Source organism: Mustela nivalis, assembly GCF_964662115.1.
Source record: "Mustela nivalis genome assembly, chromosome: 4".
NCBI lineage: Eukaryota > Metazoa > Chordata > Mammalia > Carnivora > Mustelidae > Mustela > Mustela nivalis.
In genome coordinates, this window is record NC_139023.1 from 64478624 (window position 1) to 64498638 (window position 20015).

Here is a 20015-nt window from a genome sequence, read left to right on the forward strand (position 1 = left end):
CAACACTGCAGCTGCCAGGCTTGGGGTGCCATCCCTGTGCACTCCAAAGGCCCCCTCCGCCACCCTCCCCTGCTTGGGGCTCCCCGCTGCCTCCCACGTAACCCCGTCCCTGCCTTCATGCAGGTGGTATCACAGTCCCATGACCAGCTACAGAAGCTCCCAGGGGACCCAGGGCCTCCCAAGCTCGGACGGAGGTTGGGGTGTCCCCGGAAGACCTGAGCTCGGCTCTCCTGCCTGTGGCCTCTCTTTGCTGTCAGGCTCCTAAAGGACAATGAGGGCATAATAACAGGTTGTTTTTATGGTACACTTAGTATGCTCCAGGTGCTTTTCCCCATGTAATCCCCATGCAGTCCGCAGGGGGCGGCGCCGCCATGCCCGCATTCCAGATAACAAAACCAAGGCCGCAGGATGATGGGCCTTGACGAGGGTCTCACCCAACGGGTTGGGCTCGTGGGTCCAGCATCCTGCAGCTGGGCAGCTGCCACAGAACTGTGGGCCGCCTTCTCCTAGTGCCCCTGGGGTGGGGGTAGGCAGCGGGCAGACACCACTCTTGGTCAGCCTTCTCCCCTCCCCCAGCGGGCCAGGCCTCTGTCCCCTGGTCTCCTGTGGCTGTCCCCTCCCAGGACCAGGCCTCCCCAGGAGTGTTCCTGCAGCGCACCGCCCCCACGCAGCCCCTCCCCCCAAGCCCCTCCCGCAGCCCCCTGCCCTCCCTGCTGTGGTGCAGGTGCCTATCTGCTGGCCTTGGCCTCACCTCCTGAGGCCTGCTGGGGTGCAGGGTTCGGGAGGGCACTGGGAGAACCCACCCTATCAGGCGCCCAGGACAGGGAGACCCCCACACCTCCAGCGCACTCAGGCACACCTCCTCCCTCTCCCCTCCCCCGCACACCGGAAGAATCCACGGACCCACGGGGATTCCCCCCAGGTTGGCTGCGGGCGCTGCTGAGGCCACCCTGGGTCCCCACGCCATCTGCGGGGGCGGGGGCGCGTGTGCTCACGGGCGGGCATGTCTGTCTCCCAGGGAATCACTCCGGCGTGGTCCTGAGTATCAACTCCCGAGAGATGCACAGCTACCTGGTGAGCTGATGTCCCCGACGCCGTGCCCGGGACACTCGCCTCTGCGCCGTCTCAGCCCCGGAGGGCACTGGTGCCCGGACCCGCATCCCATCGGAGACCTGCGGAAGCACCACCTCCTCCAGCCGTCCCCACGCACGGGGGACAGATGTCCCCTCTTCAGCTCACGCCCGCCCAGCCCACAAGACGCACGGGGAGGGGCCTGAGGACCCCTTCCTCGCCCCCATCCCCTGGACACCAGGCCCTGGGCGCCACCCGCTCTCCCCACCCCGCTCTGGGCTCGTCTCTGCCCCTAGCCCCTGTGGACCACAGGCTGCTGATGCCCATTGTCCCAGCCCGAGGCCTGGCCTCCCTAGGGGGAGTTGAGCCCGTCAGGCAGCCCTGCAGGCCCTGTCCCAGCACAGGAGTCCTGCTTTCTTCCTCATCACCCCAGGGAGGGCGGCTCCTACCCGGCATGGCCTCCTTCCTGGGGTGTCTCCCTGAATCCAGAAAGCCTCTGCCCCAGGCCCCACCCCTGCCCCAGGCTCTCTGAAACAGCCCTCCATGCCTCTCTCTTTCCGCCTCTTTTTAAACTGCAGATGATGTAAATACCTCTCTAGGCAGCTGTTTGCGTTTTGGGGGTTCTCTCCCCTTTCTAGTCTCAACGGCCAGGCAGTAGCCATCTGTGTTGCTTTCTCAGAGCCCCCTGCTTGGGGACCCTTCCTGGAGGGCCCAGTGCCACTCCTCTGCTTCTCCAGGCTCCTTTTCTTAACCTAGGGCCCAGAGGAGCCAACACTCTCTCAGCTTTGTCCCCCCTGGCCCCCCGCTCGTGCTCCCCAGGCTCTCTGTCCACCCACCAGGTCTCCTCCTCCCCACAGGCATGGAGGGAGTACCCCTGCCCCAGGGGCACCAAGGGTCCCATGCTTCCCAGCAGTTGGAGGAACCTGGGTGGGAGCCCAGGGACCAGCCAAGGTTTTGGATGGCAGAGCCAAAGGGCCCTCTAGGAGTGTGCCCCTCCTTCTGAAGGTGGAGAAATTTTTGAGGCCCAGAGAGGGAGTGACTTTCCCCAAGTCATACAGCAACACCCCGGCCGCCGAGGTGCCCCAGGGACCAGCCCTGCCCCTGCCCTCCGGTGCAGGGAGTCCACTCACTCACAGATGCCTAGAATCAGGGACACTAGCCTCAGTCTACACATGTGAATATATGGGGGGGGGGTGTTCACCTTTTGCCTTGAAACCGGAACTCAGTATTCTCCCTCTCTCCCTCCCTCCACCCCTCTGCCTCTCCCTGTCCCTCCTCCCTCCTTGGCCTCCCTCTACCCCTCCTCCTCTCCCCTCCCAGCAGGGCTCTCCCTGGCCCAGGGCCTTTCCTTAGGGGATGGGGACACCAGAGCCCAGGCTAGGTGCTCCCGGGCTCCTAGTGAGTCCAGAATGAAGCCTAGCAGGGCACTGCCCCATGTCTCCTAGAAGGGGACTATGGCCTGCAGGAGGGGAGGCCGAGGGACGCACCCTCAGACCCGCAACAGCCTCCCAACCCCGCACGCAGGAATCACGTAGTCTTTTGTGTTACAGATAGGGACTCTGAGCCCGTGGGGAGGAAGGGGTCACAGGACGTCACCCGCTAGGTGGAGGAGGCCCCCTGTTCACCAGCTGGTGCTTCTGGGCCCCACTCCAGAAGTTACCCTCAAGGTTGTTCTCAAGACCCTCAAGAGAAGGGCTGGGGCCTGAGGACCCAGGGACAAGTTGCAGGTGTGGTCACTGTGGGAAGAGGCCGGGATTCTTTGGACTTTGGCACCACCTCCTTCCAGCCCGTTAGCAGCCTCCAAAGAGAACTTCAAGAGCCCAATGTCCTGCTGTCCACCCCCACCCCACCTGCCCCATGACATCAGATGCACAGGGTCAGACACCTGTCAGCACCATCCAGGTCCAAGGTTAAGGTCAGCATGGAGTCCCCTGGCCACAGCTCTCCACTCCCCAGCTCACCAGCGCCTGCGGGTGACAACCCCTTGACCTTCTTTGACCACTCGACTTCATTCTCTCTCCTGCTTGGGTAGGGTTGTGGTGGCTCTTCTCCCTTAGTTATTTGTGTTTTTCTGGTATTACATTATTTTTACGAAGAGTATTTTGAGCGTGTGGACCCAAGAGTCCGGGAATCAGGCGACATCTGACACGACCTTATGTGTGTCCATGCCCATGACCGTAGAGATGAGCGTGTAGGTCTGTGGGGGAACGGGGTACACACTTGAGGTGCTGCACGTCTGCGGGCCGGTGTACGAGGCGCTGGGGACACAGCGCGGTCTGCACAGGCAGCCGACGCTTCATTCGAACGGGCTATGCCCATACTTGGTATATGCACATAACAAAGACGCGAAAAATCCTTTCTTATTTTTCCTTTTTAAAAATCAATAAATCATTTGTGATGCTTTTAACAAAGATTAAATGAATATAATCAGCTTTTGCCTTATTATGAAGCGATTCTTCCCCCATTTGCCTAAACACACGCACAAAAACACACACGCACACGAGCGCACACAGGCCCCCAGAGCTGTGGTCTCAGGGACGGGGATGAGGCCTTGGGGCCATTCCTGACACTGAGAGCAAGTGGCAGTGACATTAACCTTTTCGGTCTCTGGATCTGGGACTATCCACCTGTCCACCTGCGAAGCCGCAATACTGCCCACCAGCTTTCGAAGTTCTCATGCGCGGGCTGGCGCCCCTCCTGCCCTCGAGGCCAGCAGAAGGGCCCGCAGGCATCAGCCCGTTTGCCAGAGGAGGGACAGAGTTCCAGCCAGCCTGACAGGGCACACTCCGGGCTGACGGTCTCCTGATGTCTGAGGTGTCATCTGGCCCATCTCGGAGGAGCCGGGGGCTGGACTCCCCCCTCCTTGGCCCAGGCTCTGATGTTGGCACTGCCCAGACTGCTCGGGAGTTTCCTCTGGGAGCGCTCGGCAGGCAAACACTTCCTTCCCTCTCTCGTCCCTGGTCAGAGCCGTGGAAATGCGCCCCAGCCAACTGTGCAGGCGCGCACACATTTCCCACGTGGTCCCAGCAGGAGGTGAGGTCCGTGTGGGGCTGTGGGGCGGGGGGAGGAGGGTTGGTGGGGTGCTGACCGCCTGCTGCTCATCCTTGAGAGGACTTGACTGGGAGCTGGCCCCGGGGTCCCCGGGAATCTGCCTTGGGTGGAAGCTCCGGAGCGAGGGTTTTCCTCTCCCTGGTGCACATCTCTGCTGCATGTATGTTTGGGGCAGCTTAGGAGGAAATCTGCATTATGGATTCGGGTCAGCACTGGGCCTTGAGGGGATGCAGCACCGCAGGGTACCAGGGGCTCTAGGATGGTGACTCATCCAGGTCTAGGAACCAGGAAGGGTCCTAATTATGCTGGGGATGTAGCCGCCCCATCACTACCCATCAGGCCTGGAGTATGCTTGCTTTGTGGGGGCGGAGCTGTGACTTCAGGGGGTGGTCCCCTATTCCAGTCCTGGGGATGCTGCAATCCGTGCTGCATACCCCTGTGGGCTCAACCACCATGACCACAGCTGAAACTGGCTTCCCACAAAATGCACCAGGCCGACGGGTCTCTGGAGGGTGCCAGCTGCCATCCAGACTCTACAGCCCGGGGTCCCACATCCCATAGAATTCGGGGACCCAAGCTCTGTGCTGACAGCCGTATTCTCAGCTCCCACCTACGAAAAGCAGCCACCACACAAGTTTCCAGAATGTTCCCTGCACAAGCAACCCTGTTCTGTGTCACCAGTGAAGGGAGTGTCTGCTGGACACTGTGGGTTCAAGGTGATGGGGGATGGGGAGTCATCCACCCAAGTCCTGGCCTCGGGTTTCCTCATGGAACGTGGTTCCATGGTCCTAGCACGCTGCAACCAGAGGGCGGCATCATTCCTCACAGCTCCCACGGTCTCTGGTTGCACATGTCTTAGTGGGGTTACTACTTCACATCCACCCCGATACCCGGTGGCTGCAGCGAGGTGAGGGTTCTGACTGCTTCTTCCTCGTGTGTCTGCATTCGCCTCCACCCCCACAGTGGGCATTCAACAAATGGAGAAATGAATGAAGGATTAGTTGAGTGAAAAGAGTGTCTATCTTGCAGAAAAGACACCCCACATTGAGGGGGCTTTGTGCTCCATTGACGCCCTGGGAAGGCCGCTGGAGAGCACATGGACCAGCGGCCTGCCCTTGGTGTGCACGAGGCAGACAGTCGGGCCACTGTGGAAAAACATGGACTCAGCGCCTGGCGTGCGGCAAAGCCGGGGCCAGTGTGGCGGTCTTGGTCACCGCTGGCCTGCTGTTGTCACACTGGTGCTTTGGGACTGCTTCTCAAGGCAGCCTGGGGCTCCCAGCGTCGAGAAACATGGAACGTGTTTAAAAACAAGAGCAGAAAGTCTCAAGGGCATTGGACATCACCTCCCCCCTTCCTGGAGGATGCATCCACAGGGAGGGGACAGGAAGGCGCATGCATATTGTGTGTGGCAGCAGCACGGGGGTGGGGGTGGGGGGGTGGGGGGTTGGCAGGAGGAAGCAGGCAGGGCACCCACCTGGGTGGCACCCTGAGACCTAGGGATCCCCAAATTGTTCTGGGGATGCAGATTCTTCATCAATGAGAAAGGGAAGGGACAAATGGGAGGCGCAGCCGCCGGTAGGGACATTTCCTCATCTTATGGCCGCTTGTGGAGTGCTCTGGGACGGAACAGGACAGGGAGGGGTGCTGGAGGGGAGTGGTCTGGAGGAGGGGCCCAGGGGCCCCCCAGTGGGGGTAGGAGGGACACTGTAGAGCACCTGCCAGGGGCTAGCATGCCTGTGATTTCCAGGCCTCACCCACTGACTTCTGAGAGCAGGCCAGCCAGTGGGGGCTCCCCACCTACTCCGTGGGGGTCGGAAGTCAGAAAACGCTCCAGTATGCCAACCAGAGACTTTGGGGTCCCTGCCGATCCCCTGGGACTGGGATGTCTTAAAATGTAGGCTTTGTTGTGACTAGGAATGGAAAGGCTTCAGATCAGGGGAGGGCTGCCACAGATCAGCTAAGCCTGTTGTATTCAGTTCTCAAGAGGACGGTCATGCCATGCCACATGTGGGCCATGTGGAGGAGGGGTCAGTGATGGAAAAGTGTGAACTGAAGCCTCTGTTGCAGGTTCACGGGAAGGAGCAGGTGGGCAGGGCAAACAGGCTGAGGACTGGCTAGTGGGAAGAATTTCAGGGGGCTCTGGGCCCAAGGGGCTGATCCAGCGTGTCTGGCACCTGGCCCTGCGGGAACTAGGGAAGGTGGCCCAGAGTGTGGGGGCCCCCACTGGAGATGGTTGGGGGGTGGGTTCCAGAATAGTTGGTCTGCGTGTGCAGGCATGCTGGTGGGCAAGCCCTTCCCCATCTGTAGGAACCGGCTGCCCTGGAAGGGCAGTCTGTCCGTCTAGGGCTGGGGCTGGCCACCCCTGCAGAGAGTTCCGGGATAGGCCGGCCGGCCCCCTTGGGGGTCAGGACCAGCTGGCACTAGTCCCCCAGGTCGCAAGGTGGGTGTACCAGAACTGCTGCCCTGGGGACGGCCTCCCTCCTGTGCTCCCCACCCCACTTCTCCACTAACTGGTCCCTTTGTACGAAAAGATGGCCATTTTAGCAGCATCATGGAATTGACGAAGCCTCCATCCTAACATTTCCGGATCACACAGGTCAGCTAATGTTCTCCCTGCTTCCCAGTAAGGAAGCTCCTGATTTATTTACACTGTGGAGGCTTTGTGTCACCTGCCCCCAAAACCATAACATGTGTGATGAATGTCCCCAAGTCATCTCTGTGGTTTTGAAGACCCAAGACAGGAGTTCTGGCCTCTTCGAGCCAAGTCTGAAAAGAAGTAAGAGACACCTCCCTTTCCTTCAGTAGCACCCCAGGTTGTGACCAGGGTGCGGGACCCAGGGAGGAGCATCAGTTAACATGGGCTTAACCCACCCCCGGGAGGGGAAGTCAGACTGCCCATGCTGAATAGCAGAAGCTGGGGCCTGGAAGACTTTGTTCCTGGTTTTGTACCTCCAAGTGCACGGGGTGCACTGAGAACCCCCTTCTTCTAAGACGGATGGAGAGGGCCCCCCTCCTACCTCCCACTGGAACTGAAAGGGGCCCTTCACCATCCGTGATGTGTCCAGGTCCATCCCACACCACAAGGAGACAGAATTTGTGTTGTGGAATCCCACGGGGCCATCTGGCCCTAGAGCCTGGAAGGTAGGTCTGGGGGTGGGGACACTTAGTCCCCCACAGATCCCTGGCCCTAGGATCAGACCTGGCCTTTTCCCCTCATTGACCAGGGTGTCCTGTAGACTCCGGTCCAGCGGGCCCACACCTGTCTCTCTACCTGTGCAGCCCTTGCCAAGGGCCACTCCTCTGTGTGTTTTGCCTGATACAGTCCAGCCCAGTTCCTTGGGCCGGGCCAAGGAGAGCTCTGGGGGAAGAGCCAGCCACCTGGGGTGGGGGTGGGGGGGTGCTCCGTTGCCTTAGACTGGGTGTGTTCATCTGCAGGCGGCCTTTCTGTCTTTCTGGCCCTCCCTGCCCCCCAACCCTGGCAAGTGTGGCCGCATGGGCCTGCCACAACCGTCATTGTGACTCATTCTGGTCCCAGCCAGCAGGGGTCTTCCCCAAACCAGAGATCAGGCTATCCCACCCACAGGGGGAGGCTTGGACCCTCCCATCTGACTCCAGCCGCTTATCTAGACTCACCTTCCACCTCCCCCTGTCCCTGGCTGCCAGTGTCCCGGCCTCACATGGCTGAGGGCTGCGTCCCTGGTCCTCCCCTCCCCCACCCCCCCTCCTGTTGCCCCCAAGGCAACATCTTTCCTTTGCCCAGCTCCCTCCTGAACTCCTGCTCAATCACCATGACCTAGCTCCAGGACCCCCCTCCTATACACCCCACCCACCCATCCAGAGGGCGGGTGCCTCTTCTCAGGGGTGGGAGGGGGGTGCACGGATGTCTGCACGCAGACCTATGCCCCCAGGAGGCACTGAGTTGGCTGTTTGGGAGAAGGAGCTCCTAAGAGGCAGGGACCATCTGATTCACTCTGTCTCCTGCACCTGGCCCGGAGCCTGGCCCTCAGCGGGGACACAAAGGTTTCTACATTGAATATTCTGATCCGTGGACTAAAAACCACCGGAAAGCACAGTAGCTGAAGCTCTTCAGGGAAAGAACATCCTTGCTCATAAGAAACAAGACACAGCCCCCACCTTCACCCTCACCTGCTCCTTCTTACCTGTGCCCTCCCCCCCAGGTGTCCATCAACCCTGTGCCTCCACCTGGCGGAGGGTGAGGCTGGCAGAAGCAAGACTCGGAGGCCAGCTGGAAGCATAAAGCTTTATTGATAACACACCAATGAGGCACGCCGGAGGGCGCCAGTCCGTGGGCTACACCCCTTCAAACAGTAGAAAAATCCGTTAGTAAAGCAGAAAATTCAGGGGAGGGGACTACAACATGGAGCAGACGGCCTGAAAACTGGTATTTCCGTTGGAAGTTTCCTTTGATAAAAGTCCTTGATGAATTAAATACGTTGAGAAACACAGTGAAAACATATTTACAGTCCTTTGAAACGGGCACCGCCAACATATTTAATTAAAAAAAAAAATCTTTGCTGTTTCTTGCTGGTTTCGTTCAAAGAGAATTTTAAATACGACTTTAGTTTTTTAAAAATACAGTAAGGAAATAATTACAATCTTCATATGAAAACATTTTACAACTTAGAGCCGTGGTCAGTGAATGCTAAATATCTAGGATTTAAAAGTTGGTGTTAGAATTTAAAGTCACTATTTCCTTTCTCATTAGAAAATCAAATAGAAAGATTATCTTATTAAAAACACCTTTGGTCCCTAAGAATCGCGATCTGATGATCCCATGTTGGAAACGCCTTCCCTGGCCAAAACCAGGGACACCCAGTGATACTTGCCAGCGGCGGGAGGGAGGCAGCCGGCGCTGTCCCTTCCCTGTTCCCAGCACTGATCCCAGCACTGCTCCAGGTAGAGGGGCCAGATGAAGTTTGGGCACCCCTGTAGCCCTGGCCTCGAGAGGGTGCTGGCGGGAGAGGCCGTGCCCGCCAAGGGACACAAGGTGAAGTTCACCTTCAGGTATTCACAGTGTGGACCCAGCCCGTTGTGGGGATGGTGAAGAGCCAGCAGTGACAACAGGAACAAAATAAGGAATCACTCTCTTTAACATGACACCACAGATTTGAAAAATTTCCTGTTAAAAATTTATTTTAGAAAAAGACAAAATGAGGAAGGCAACAATTTAACATCTGAGAAAGCCGGTGGGCGGGGGTGGGGAGTGGGGTGGTGGAGATGACAGCCTTCCCCTGGGAGAGGCCGCCTTGAAGGGGCCCGTGGGCTGGCTGCAGGGGTCTTTTCTGGCACCAGAGGCCCCACTCTGGGCACCCACCTCTCTGGCCACCCTCCGGAGGTCCCGTCGCACAGCTGGGCCAGAGAACCCAGGGCACCCACCGCCTGCTATGAGGCTGCGTCCCTCTGCAGTCCCCAGACTCACGCCTGTCCCCGTGCAAACCTGTACGTGCGTTCACAGTTGTTGCCGCTGTGAAAATGGGGGTGGGTCTCCTTTCTGGGGGCGGCCCTCAGGGCTGAAAGCACACACTGACTTTGCAGAAGGTGGCATATCTCCAACCTGCGTGGCTTGGGGTTTCTGGATCTCAGACAGTTGAAGGGAACGAGAATGATGGCGAGGTTTGGCAACACGGAGGTACGCGAACGGGTGACAGGGCAGCTTTATGCCACGGCTATGCACGGTCACCCAGAGAAGACTCCAGAAAGATCCGCGCCCATCTGGACCCTTCCCCAGACCCGCACAGGGTACCAGGCAGTGGAGCCATCTGGAAGCCCGGTGAGGGCGGGGCTACCTGCTCTGACTCCCACAGAGGGAACTGCCCCTTCCCCCACTGACTCCAAAGAGGGGAAAAGTGACCGTTCCCACCCATCCTACGCCACAGGTCACACCGTGCGCCCACAACCACCGTTTTGTTTCTGTGCAAAAGGTCAGTGAGTTATAAACACACAAAACTGGAGGGTATTTAAAGGCTGAAGACACCTGACCAAAACAGAGCCGGGGGCCGAGCCCCAAGGCTGACGGTGGGGCTGCGGGGGGTGGGGACAGGGAGCCGCTGTGATCCCCAGAGGTGGCCCCATGGGCACAGCTGCCACGCTTCTCCACTTTGGGTCAGGATCCTGTCACGGTCTGGGCAGCACTCGGTGAACAGGCGACACCTCGAAGGGAACAGGACTTCTCCCGGAGGGGCAAGCCTCCCGTGGCCAGCCTGCTCTGTGCCTCATCTGGTGGCCGCCGGCCAGGGACTCAGGGAGGGCCCTAACATGACCTCACTGCCCAAATCCTGACAAGACGTCTCATGTGTGTCTAATATGTACAGATATAAATTAAAAACTCTATTTATTGAACATATACAAATAAATAACTTATTTGGAAGCAAATCCCTTTGCCTAACTTTCTGATCAAACCTAAAGACACCGGGGGAACACGCAACACAGCAGGAGCCCGTGGGGGCGGCCGCAGCCTTGGCCTCTGTGTGACCCGCTGCCAATGGCTCCAGGGAACCAGCAGGATCCGTCTAAGCTTGCCGTCCTCTTTACAGGGCTGATGGTGAGGAAAGGGAGTGTGAAACCTGGGTTCTGCAGACACGGAATGCACACGCCGGAGTGAGCCCAGGGTCCACATCCCGGCTCCCACTTCGACAGGCTGTGTCCTCAGGCAAACCCAGGGGATGGGGTCCCTATGCTGCCTAGGGTCTCCCTGGCAGGGGCAGGGGCAGCTCACGCTTTTTCCTCCTGACGGTTGGAACCTGTCAGCGGCTTGGACTGAGTTGGCTGACAAGCAGGGAGGCCCAAGAGCCTTACTTTGAGAAACCTTCTTTGACTGGAAGGCAGCAAAAGTCTACGGGGGATAAAACCTTTCCGTTTTACAGAAAATCAGCTTTGTAGAGTGCAGGGCGGCCCAGCTTCCCATGCAGACAAACAGGACAGGGTTCCTCCCAACAGCGCTGGGAAGATGGACCCGGAGGCTTTGGGGGGCATCCTCCCTCGATTTCTTGGGGGTGCTCAGGCAGGAGGGGGCCCGCATCTCCTCTGGGCTCCACAGCAGCCCCCGCTCCCTGTTGGAAACTGTCTCCTGCCCAGGAGACCGCTCACTTGCTCTCCAGCCAGAATCTCACGGGGCCATGAGGGCCCTGTGCTCGCCTGACTCCATGCAGAAGGAAGGTCTGCGTGAGTGTGGCCAAGCCCTGGAGGGACTCTGGAGGTGTGCCGGGGGTGTAGGGGAAAACATGGAGACCGTTTCTTGCCTTCTCTCCCTAAGGTTGGTATGGATGCGAGGCTTGCTCTCAGCAGAAAGCGCCCATGTGTGCCCCTGAATCCATCTGTAGAGGGACCCCAGCGTGACTGACTCTGCCCGTCCCTGGAACTGAGGATCCCTGAGAGGGTCTCTCTGGAGGCCCAGCAGAGTTGGGTGGGTCTCAGGCTACATGGGTACAGAGACCTGGCCTCGGCCCTCAGGCCTGGGAGCCACCCAGGGGCAATTGCGCTCTGGGCCTGGGTTTGCAGGCGGTGGTGGGGGGGTATGCAGCGGCCGGGGGAGGGACTGGAAGCTGTCGTTCTACTCGAGATGCCACGGTTCTATGGCCCAGTGACTTCCAGAACCTGCTTCCCTCTTGGGGGAATGAAGTCCCACCACCATCTGGGGAGGCTGCTCGGGGTTCTGCGGGTTGCCTGTAGGCTCTGAGGGGCACATGGGGTCAGGGACACTGGGGACGGAGGGTGGGGACACACATCAGTGAAGCAGCAGAGACGCTCCGCCGCCTTTCGAAAGCAGTACAAATAATTCATAAAATAGGCTACAGAACCTCTGAAAATCCCTTAGAGCTAAGTGCAACACACGATAAAAAGAGACATTTTTTAAAAGTTTAAAAAGAATGGCAGCTTTTCGCATCGTGGCGACAAAAGCATTTGTCCAGAGAAGAGACAGTTAAAAGATAACAGACGCTTCACAGCATGGGTTTCCCACGCACCCGCCTCAAGTGACGTGGGGGACGGGACTGGCACGTGGGGAGGGGACGCCGAGACACAAGGAGGACGCACTGCTCCCCCGCGAGGGGCCTCCGCGGAGCCGCCTGCAGTCCGAGTGCGGGGGACACGGGGCGAGCACTCGCTGAGCTCGGTAAAAAGACGCAGCTTCCCATCGGCCCCGGGACTCCTCTACCTCCCTTTCTGCTCTTCAACAGAGAGAGGTGGGGACCCCGGTGTCACAGGTGAATTTCTTTACAGAGACAAGTACAGTAGGAGAGGACGCGCAGGCGGGTCTGGGAGCTGGCGGCGTGGGGGCTCGGCCACTGGCCCTGGCGTCCGGAGCGGTGGCCACGCAGGCGGGGCTTCCTGCGGCGGGACAGCACCTGCGAGCGAGGCATCCTGCCGTCCCTCTACGTCCCGTTCTTCAGCTCCCATTCCTGGTGTGGCGAGAGGAAGGGTACAGGTCAAAGCGGCAAGGCGCCAGGAGACAGGCCTGCGGCCGTGGACGGTGCGGAAACCCGTTTGGTGGCTGCTCAAGAGTTCGGGAATCACTGTTGAGCCGGGACTTAGATCAAGGAGGGGAGTGTTGTCCCCGGGCCCAGAGGCCAAGCCCCACCCCTGACCCCGGCTTCAAGTCCCTTGTCACTGTTCTCGGGAGTCCCTCCCTGAAGCTGTGTGCATGGTTGCTGGCCCCATGAGCAGGGACGCCTTGGTCCCTCCAGGTGTGTCGCCGGCTTCAGCGTCGCTGCGCACTGACCCACTGAGACCCCACGTTTATCCTGGGGAAGTGGCAGGAGCTGCAGTCCCCAAGCCGGTGACTGCTGAGCGCCTGCGGGACTCATGGCTCACGCACGGGCTGCAGCAGTGCCCTCGCAGGTCTGACCCGACAGTCAAGAGACCACATAAACCAGACCGTTTCCTGCACTTGTCATCTGCAAATGGTCAGGGGGATGGCCCCGGACAGCTCCTTCCTGAGACCCCTGCCCCCACAGCCCCCCCATCCCCCGCCCCCCGCACCTACAGGGACAGGCATGGACCCAGAATACTCCACGCCTGCTGAGAAAGGGAACAGAAACCTGCAGTAGCTCTTCCTTCCCTAGACTTGGTGGTACCCATAGCTTTGGACACTTGCTGGGGAGGACACGAGATCGCAGACGCGTCTGCAGCCATGGCCGCCAAGGCCATCCTGAGAGCACACCCCGGGGGTACCACCCGCGTTCCTCCATGCCACAGGCCACCTCTATGAAAGCCGTGGACTTCTAGCCAGTTTGGCCCAGGTCCTAACGTGGCCCTGGGACCAACGCCACGATAGCAATGCAAGGCCTGGAGGCCACGGAGGGAGGCTGCCTGCCTTCACACCATCAGAGCAAATTCAATTCCTCCGCTGAACTAATGTAATTCTTCGAGGCATGGTTTTTCTGAATGACATACTTGTAGTGACCACCGTCAAGAACTGTTTGCTTTGATAATCTACAAATGGTCTTTAAGTTTTCTGAGGGCTTCAGCATCCAAGCTTCTCAGGGCCGGTTCCATGTGGGGACTGGAGACCACAGTAGTCCCGGGGGGGGGCTCATTGTATGCCCCTAACATAAGGTTCTGGACTTTTCACTTTTGAAAAGGAGGCCCCCTGTGGGGACTCAGGAGACAGTGAGGACAGGGTGTCTCCCCCACCCCACCCACATCCCTCCCAGGGTGGCAGGCACCCCTCATGGCAGGTGTCCCCCCTGCAGGAGGATGAGCTCACCTTTGCCTTCCGCAACACATGTCCCCGGCAGGGGGAGCTGCCTGCCGGCTGGCTCTTCCTCAACACAGCCGCACTGTTCACCGGCATGGGGCCCTCGGCGTCACTGGTCTCACAGCTGGACATGGGCGAGCTCTCCAGAGTGCGATGCCTAAAAACTGGAGACTGTCCATGCAGACAGAAGACCCCACATGAGGCGTGGTCACCAGGCCTGCTGTATGTCCCAGCGCTCAGGAAAGCACTCTTGGCAGCGAGTGGGGTCTGCCCGGAGGAGCCCCCGGACCACACTCCCCCCGCCTCTGTCACTGCTATGCAGCATATGATCCAAGAGGAAGCTGCCAGGCACCCCCGGTCTGGGTGGGGAGGCACAGACAGACTCATCCTGAGCCTTCGGAAGGACAAGTTGGCTATTTGGGCCAAAAGAGAAGACCCGACAAGTAGGGCCAAGATGGGGACCCCTGGGGGACAATACGGAGCACCACTGGAAAGAGGGGACCCCCGATGGGTGACGGGGGTCACCCTAGAGAGAGGGAACTCCTGGGGGGGGGGTGTAGGGTCACGCATCAAGAAAGTAGCCAGCGTGGAGAGATACCTGGAATTTGGAGGCAGGGGTGAGGTGGGGGATTTGTAGTTTGGAGGCAACCTAAAGGGAAAGTAGGTTCAATGAGTGGTGGAGAGAGCAGGTGAATAGGACATCATGGAAACAGACTTCTGTTTCCAAAAGTGTAATTTGGAAGGGGAGGGGCAAAAGACAGGAGGGGAGCTTCAGGGGGATGGGGTGGGGCCAGAGCCCAGAGAATGGGTAAGGGCTCTGACGGACGGAAGGGAGTGGGGAGGAGAGCCTGGGACGCGGCAGAAGAGACCCCAAGGGGGGTAGGCAGCCACCCCTCCAGGCAGCCAGGGTCCATGGGGTCCACAAGCCCGTGTGCCTCCAGCAGGACGCCCCCTCCAGTTACAGCTGCCTTCACTGTGCCCCGTCCTGTTCAAGCAGGACGCTGAGATGCTGCCAGGGAGGGTGGTGCTCGCCCGTGCATGCCAGCTCCCAGGACACCCACCCTCCCTGCACCTTGATCTCCCAGTGGGACTCCTCCCTTGCCAGAACATAGGCTCCACGGCAGCCCCTGTGTTTGGGACAGTGGTCAGTACCCCACAGGTGCACGGCCTGTGTATGTCTTCCTAATTCATTGAAATGAATGAATGAGCTAACTGCCACATGATGAGCCCATACCGTCCGGCCAGGTGCTGTGCCCTGAGCTGTCCCAGATGCAGCCGTGCCATCCCCATTTTGCAGATGATCAAGTGAGGCCTCGAGAAGGGAGGTGACCCCAAGCCCTCTGAGCCCTGAGCCTTCTTTCCTACACACTGCAGCTAAAGGAAGTGGTACGGGGCAGAGGGTTCTGGGGTCCTGGTGCCTGGTTCTTGTTGCTAGAACCCGCTCTGCCAGGCAAGGGCCAACTCTATAACACTGAGGGGTGGCCAGTGGAGAGGGAGGAGGGGCTGGAGTTTCAGAGAGGGACAGGCTTAAGGCGGTGGTGGGATTTCAGGGAGGCGGGGACGGAGAGCTGGGGCCCCTGGAGACAGAGCCTGTGTCCAGGGCTGCCCGGCTGGCCTTGAGTAATTGGGCGGCTTCACATTACTACTCTGGGCCTCCGCTTCCTGGTTTGTAAGATAGAAGCGGTGACCCGTGACTCCCCAGGCCCCAGGGACCCAATGGCACTGTCACGAGAAAAGGACAGCAGTAAATTCTCAGTGACTGTTGTTCCAACAAGAGTGAAGGGTAAGTCCCTGAAGGGGATCATGCGTATTGGAAAGTGAGTTCCATTTGTCCTATGAGATTGGGGGGAGGGGCATGTTTCCCGGCACCAGGCAGGACTCCTGAGCCGAGAGACATGCCTCAATCCACCCAGCTACATGGGATTAACGTCTTCAGCTGATGCACTGGAATCGAATTAGGACATTGTTCCAAAGAGATCAGAGGCCGTGCCTTTGATCAGTGGTCTGGAGGAGGGAGGGGAAGAGGGTTTGAGTGCCCACCGTCCTCCCGCGGAGAGCAGCACTGGGCACACGGCCGGGAACACATATGTCTAAGGCCGACCCGCGGTGGTGTGTCCACTGGGCGGGCACAGACCTTACCTGCGGGCTCGATGTCCCCGACCTGGGCTCGATGGCCAACCCCAAGGTGACCCCGCCGGCCAGGGCCTTCTTCAGGCTCTCCGTGACCTCCGTGAGCTCCAGCTCCAGGTTGACCCGCTCGGCCTCCTTCTGCTTACACTCCTCCTCCAGCCGCCTCAGCTTGTCCTCCAGAACCACCTGGGTCTTCCTGCCTGAAACCCCACAGATGCACAGTTGCTGCAGCCACCGGCGGGGGGGCTCCGTGGACGGAGGTCACAGGTAACCCCGCACAGGACCCTGTGGAACTCTCCGGCTCGAGCGGCCCTGACCTGGGCCCCTTCTACAAAACTCAAGTCCAGCTGTGCTTTCAAAGAGCCAAGGCCCTTCCTGACCACTCCGCTTGCCCACAGCTGGGAGACCCGACCTGGAAGCCGGAACCCTCGAGTCTCAGAGAACCCAGACAGAACTCTAGGCCCAAGCCACAGTGTGCTCACCTGAACACACGGGCTCCAACAGACGGCCTGCAGGGGCGCCGTGGACTTGGAAAGTCTGGCTATTTTCCCATTCTGCTGGTTCCGCCCGTTCTTCCCGAGTCCTTTCTCTTGTAGTCGGGGCGACTACAATAAAGCTTTGCCCCTCGAGGCTCCACACACACTCACTGAATTGCTTTTGTTGAAATGTGTGTCATTGTCAGTGACACACGGAGGCAGGTCATGTATCCACTACACGTGCAGGATAATGGGTGCCAGAGGGTCCCCTGACTTCTGTGCGCAGCCCCGGCCTCTAATGCTCGCGGCACGGGAGCTGGTCTAACCTCTCTGTGTCTTCACTATCCTGCAGACTTGGGACAGCAGAAGCAAGAAATCCTCCTGTCTTGATGGCCTGGAAGCTCCTCCCAGGGTCTCTGACTCGGCGTTCGGTTCCCCCACAGGTGGCCGGATGTCACATCCCCTGTTCCTCCTAGGCATTATCGCCCACCTGCTCAGCCTGTACCCGACCTCCCAGGCTCGAAACTCCAAAAGCACTTCCTGTCATAAGGGTCACTGAGGCACAAAGTCCGGAAGTGCGGACAGACTGTTCAAGCGCAGGTGCACCAATGTCTCCTTCCCGATCCCCTGCACCCCTCCAAGGCCTGCCTTACTCAAGCCTGAAGAGTGGGTCTTGCCCAGGATAAGAGCCAGTCTCGAGCTGAGGTGACTACGTTAAACAGGTCCATCCCCAGAACCGGGAACCTCATTCCCAGCTCCTGCTGGAGACGCCCATCTGGTCCTGACTCAGCTCTCCTTCAGCTGCCGTCGCTCTGACTTGCCCTTTGAGAGTGTCTCTCCTAACCCAGCCTATCGTCCTGCTCCCTTCCAAGAATTCAGACACACTGTCCCTTCTCGGGCATGGTTGGCCCCGTCTGTCCCTAGAGACCTCTTATTGGGTTCCTGAATCTTACCTGTCCCCGTGGACTGTCCTCTTGCCAACAACCACTCCCCACCCCACCACCAGCTGCTTTATCAGACACATGACATGAAACTCCTGAGCATCTCTGTGGCCAGCACCCGAGGCTGCGACAGCCCCCAGCACCACTGGCCTCCTCCAGCCTGTCCCAAGGTCCCCTTCCCCCCAACCCCATCGCCCCACTGGCCCCAGGCTTCCCCACGAGGGTTCCCAATGACAGGCAGCACTGCACGGGGAGGTGCGGTCTTCCTAAGGTGAGAGCCCGTGGGCAGAATGGGAGGAAGAGGAGGTGCTACCCAGGGAGGTGCCCAGGCCGCCCGGAACCGTGACCCTCGCCCCGTACCAGCGTTCACTTCGATGGCGGCCCGCAGGTCCCGCCTCTCTTTCCGGAGCTGGGCCAGCCGGTTCCGCAGGGTCTCCTTCCGCTTCAGCAGCTCCTCCTCTTTGCTCTGCAACCGCTTGGCATCGGCTTCGACCCGGTTCTTGCCATATTTGTACTGGTCAGCATCTTAGGGGGAGAAAAGGCAGCAAAAGAAAACTAGGTTTAACCACCTAACAGGGTGGATCATAAAGCCTGTTTAAAATCGGCCAATGCAGGAAAGAAACTCTCATCTAGTTCTATTGCTAGTTCGGTAACAGAAAGAATGGGGCCAGTTTGGATGGAGCAGAACGGTGAGTAGTTCCCATTTCCCGACGCAGGCAAGAATGGGAGGAGGCATAAGGCTGGGATGAGCACCCGCCATCAGCATCGAGGGTCACCTCTTGGGTTTGCGTACTTCTGCTATTTTCCAGAATGTTTCCATAAGACAGCCACCCCTGAGCCCAGCGCCCGCGCTGTCTGGCTCTGGTGGACCGGATGGCAGCTCTGTCCCCGGAGCCGCGGTTCGAGCACGCGGGCACCTGCTGAGTGAGCGAGCGAGGAACGGAGAGCTGGGGAGTCCACGCAGAGCAGCGTCTGGGACTGACCGGCTGGGTTAGAGCCCCGCAGCAAGGCCCCTCACCTCTCCATGCCTTAGTTCCCCCATCTGTGAAGTGGCCACTCTCAGAGCCATTTTGAGGATCCACTTAATATTTACAAAGCACTTGGGACAAGCACAGGATGCCAGGGCTCACTAATAGAAGAAGTGATGGAGCGCCTGGGTGGCTCAGTGGGTTGAGCCTCTGCCTTTGGCTCAAGTCATGATCCTAGGGTCCTGGGATTGAGCCCCAAGTCAGGCTCTCTGCTCAGCAGGGAGCCTGCTTCCCCCCACCTCTCTGCCTGCCTTTCTGACTACTTGTGATCTCTGTCAGATAAATAAATAAAATCTTGAAAAAAAAATAAAAGGAGTGAGTGGAGAAGGAGGAAGAAACCAGTCTTCGGGAAACCCCTCCGAGAGTTGGCCAGTGTCACCCTAGTACTTAATGTCACCTTAAAATCCCCACCCCAACCTCTTCTCCTCTAATCACACTGGCCTTTGATAAGTATTAAGCTAGAAGGACCCTCTCTGGAAAAAGCCTGTGAGGAGAGGACGATGTCACAGGCGTGATTTAGGGTCACTGATTTCTGCCCTTCTGCTTGCCTCCCACAACCCGATTTCCCCCCGGGGGGCCTCTTGTGTGTCACCCCCCGCAGGCTTCATACCCCACAGCACACCCCACCACAATGTTGTCGTTGGCTTGTGTGTCTGCAGCCCCACGGGACATGCAGCGACTTCTGGGCAGGGGCGTGGGGTGAGAGTCCCCAGTGGAGGCAGGGGCCAGGGAGGTGGCCATAGCCCTGGGCCACAGTGTAACTCCCAGAGCCTCAGCGCTAAAGCAGGAGTGGAGTGTAACCAGCCACATCTTTGTTCCCCATGCTGGAGAGCCTGTCTGGTCTACCGGGCAACTGGCTGAATTCAGCAAAAACACAGAACGCAGTTATTTTTCTCTTTTGTCACCATTAGATGTCACCAAAATTAATAAAGAGTCCCTACAGAAGGTATCCTAAAATAAAGGGATAAATCACCTAGGAAATGCAATGAGCACAGGCACGGGGAGGAAAGTTGTTGAGAGGAGATCCCATGAGGGTCGGGTTCCACGTGGCAGAATTTCGGGGACCAGCTACCCCCTCCCCAAGTGCACAGCACGGCAATTTTAAATGACTATAGAGAGACCCAACTGCATCAGGGAAACAAGACTGGCCAGAAAGAGAAGGTCAAAATAAGCACAATAGAACTGGCTCCTGAGCTGTGTGCTTGAAATGCAGGTGTGAAAACGGGGGAAGTGTAGACAGGCGGATGCACAGGCTACACGTTCCCTCAGGGTGCAAGTCCGAGGCTCGTCTGCATACGTGGCCAAGGAAGAGGCCGGCCTCCCCATCCCCGTGTGCTCTCAAATTCTGAACGCCCATCACGGGGCCAGAGGGTCCGTAAGTCAGGGAGGGGTGCCTGGCTGCAGCCAGGCGGCCTCGTCTTCACAGACATGGACACTGGTCTCCGGGCCACACGGAGCCAGATTCTGAGAGTGTAGACACTCCTTACTTCCCAAGTGATCCTCTCAAACCCATCATTGGCGTCTGACTCCCATCCTCCCTGCAAGCCCCTTAGGAGCTCAAGACCCTCGTGACAGCCTGCAGCTCGGCCTCTCCTGCGAGCCC

General features: G+C 58.8%; 2 protein-coding genes across 10 annotated transcripts in view; one reads left to right on the top strand and one right to left on the bottom strand.

Moving 5' to 3' along the window:
- SORCS2 (sortilin related VPS10 domain containing receptor 2) overlaps window positions 1-3482 on the top strand; it is a 423267-nt gene extending 419785 nt beyond the window's left edge. For all 3 annotated transcript variants that reach the window (XM_082727495.1, XM_082727496.1, XM_082727497.1), the window contains exon 27: window positions 1019-3482. In XM_082727495.1, coding sequence (XP_082583621.1) covers window positions 1019-1083 — 65 coding nt within the window. In that variant the 3' untranslated portion in view covers window positions 1084-3482. The remainder of the gene's footprint in view (window positions 1-1018) is intronic.
- Window positions 3483-8369: 4887 nt separating this feature from the next.
- The window catches only part of AFAP1 (actin filament associated protein 1), a 130804-nt gene continuing 119158 nt past the window's right edge, over window positions 8370-20015 (bottom strand). For all 7 annotated transcript variants that reach the window (XM_082727501.1, XM_082727498.1, XM_082727499.1 and 4 more), the window contains 4 exons: window positions 17745-17909; window positions 15977-16167; window positions 13847-14008; window positions 8370-12539 (listed from right to left, as the gene is read on the bottom strand). In XM_082727501.1, the coding sequence (XP_082583627.1) occupies window positions 12513-12539; window positions 13847-14008; window positions 15977-16167; window positions 17745-17909 (545 nt within the window). In that variant the 3' untranslated portion in view covers window positions 8370-12512. The remainder of the gene's footprint in view (window positions 12540-13846; window positions 14009-15976; window positions 16168-17744; window positions 17910-20015) is intronic.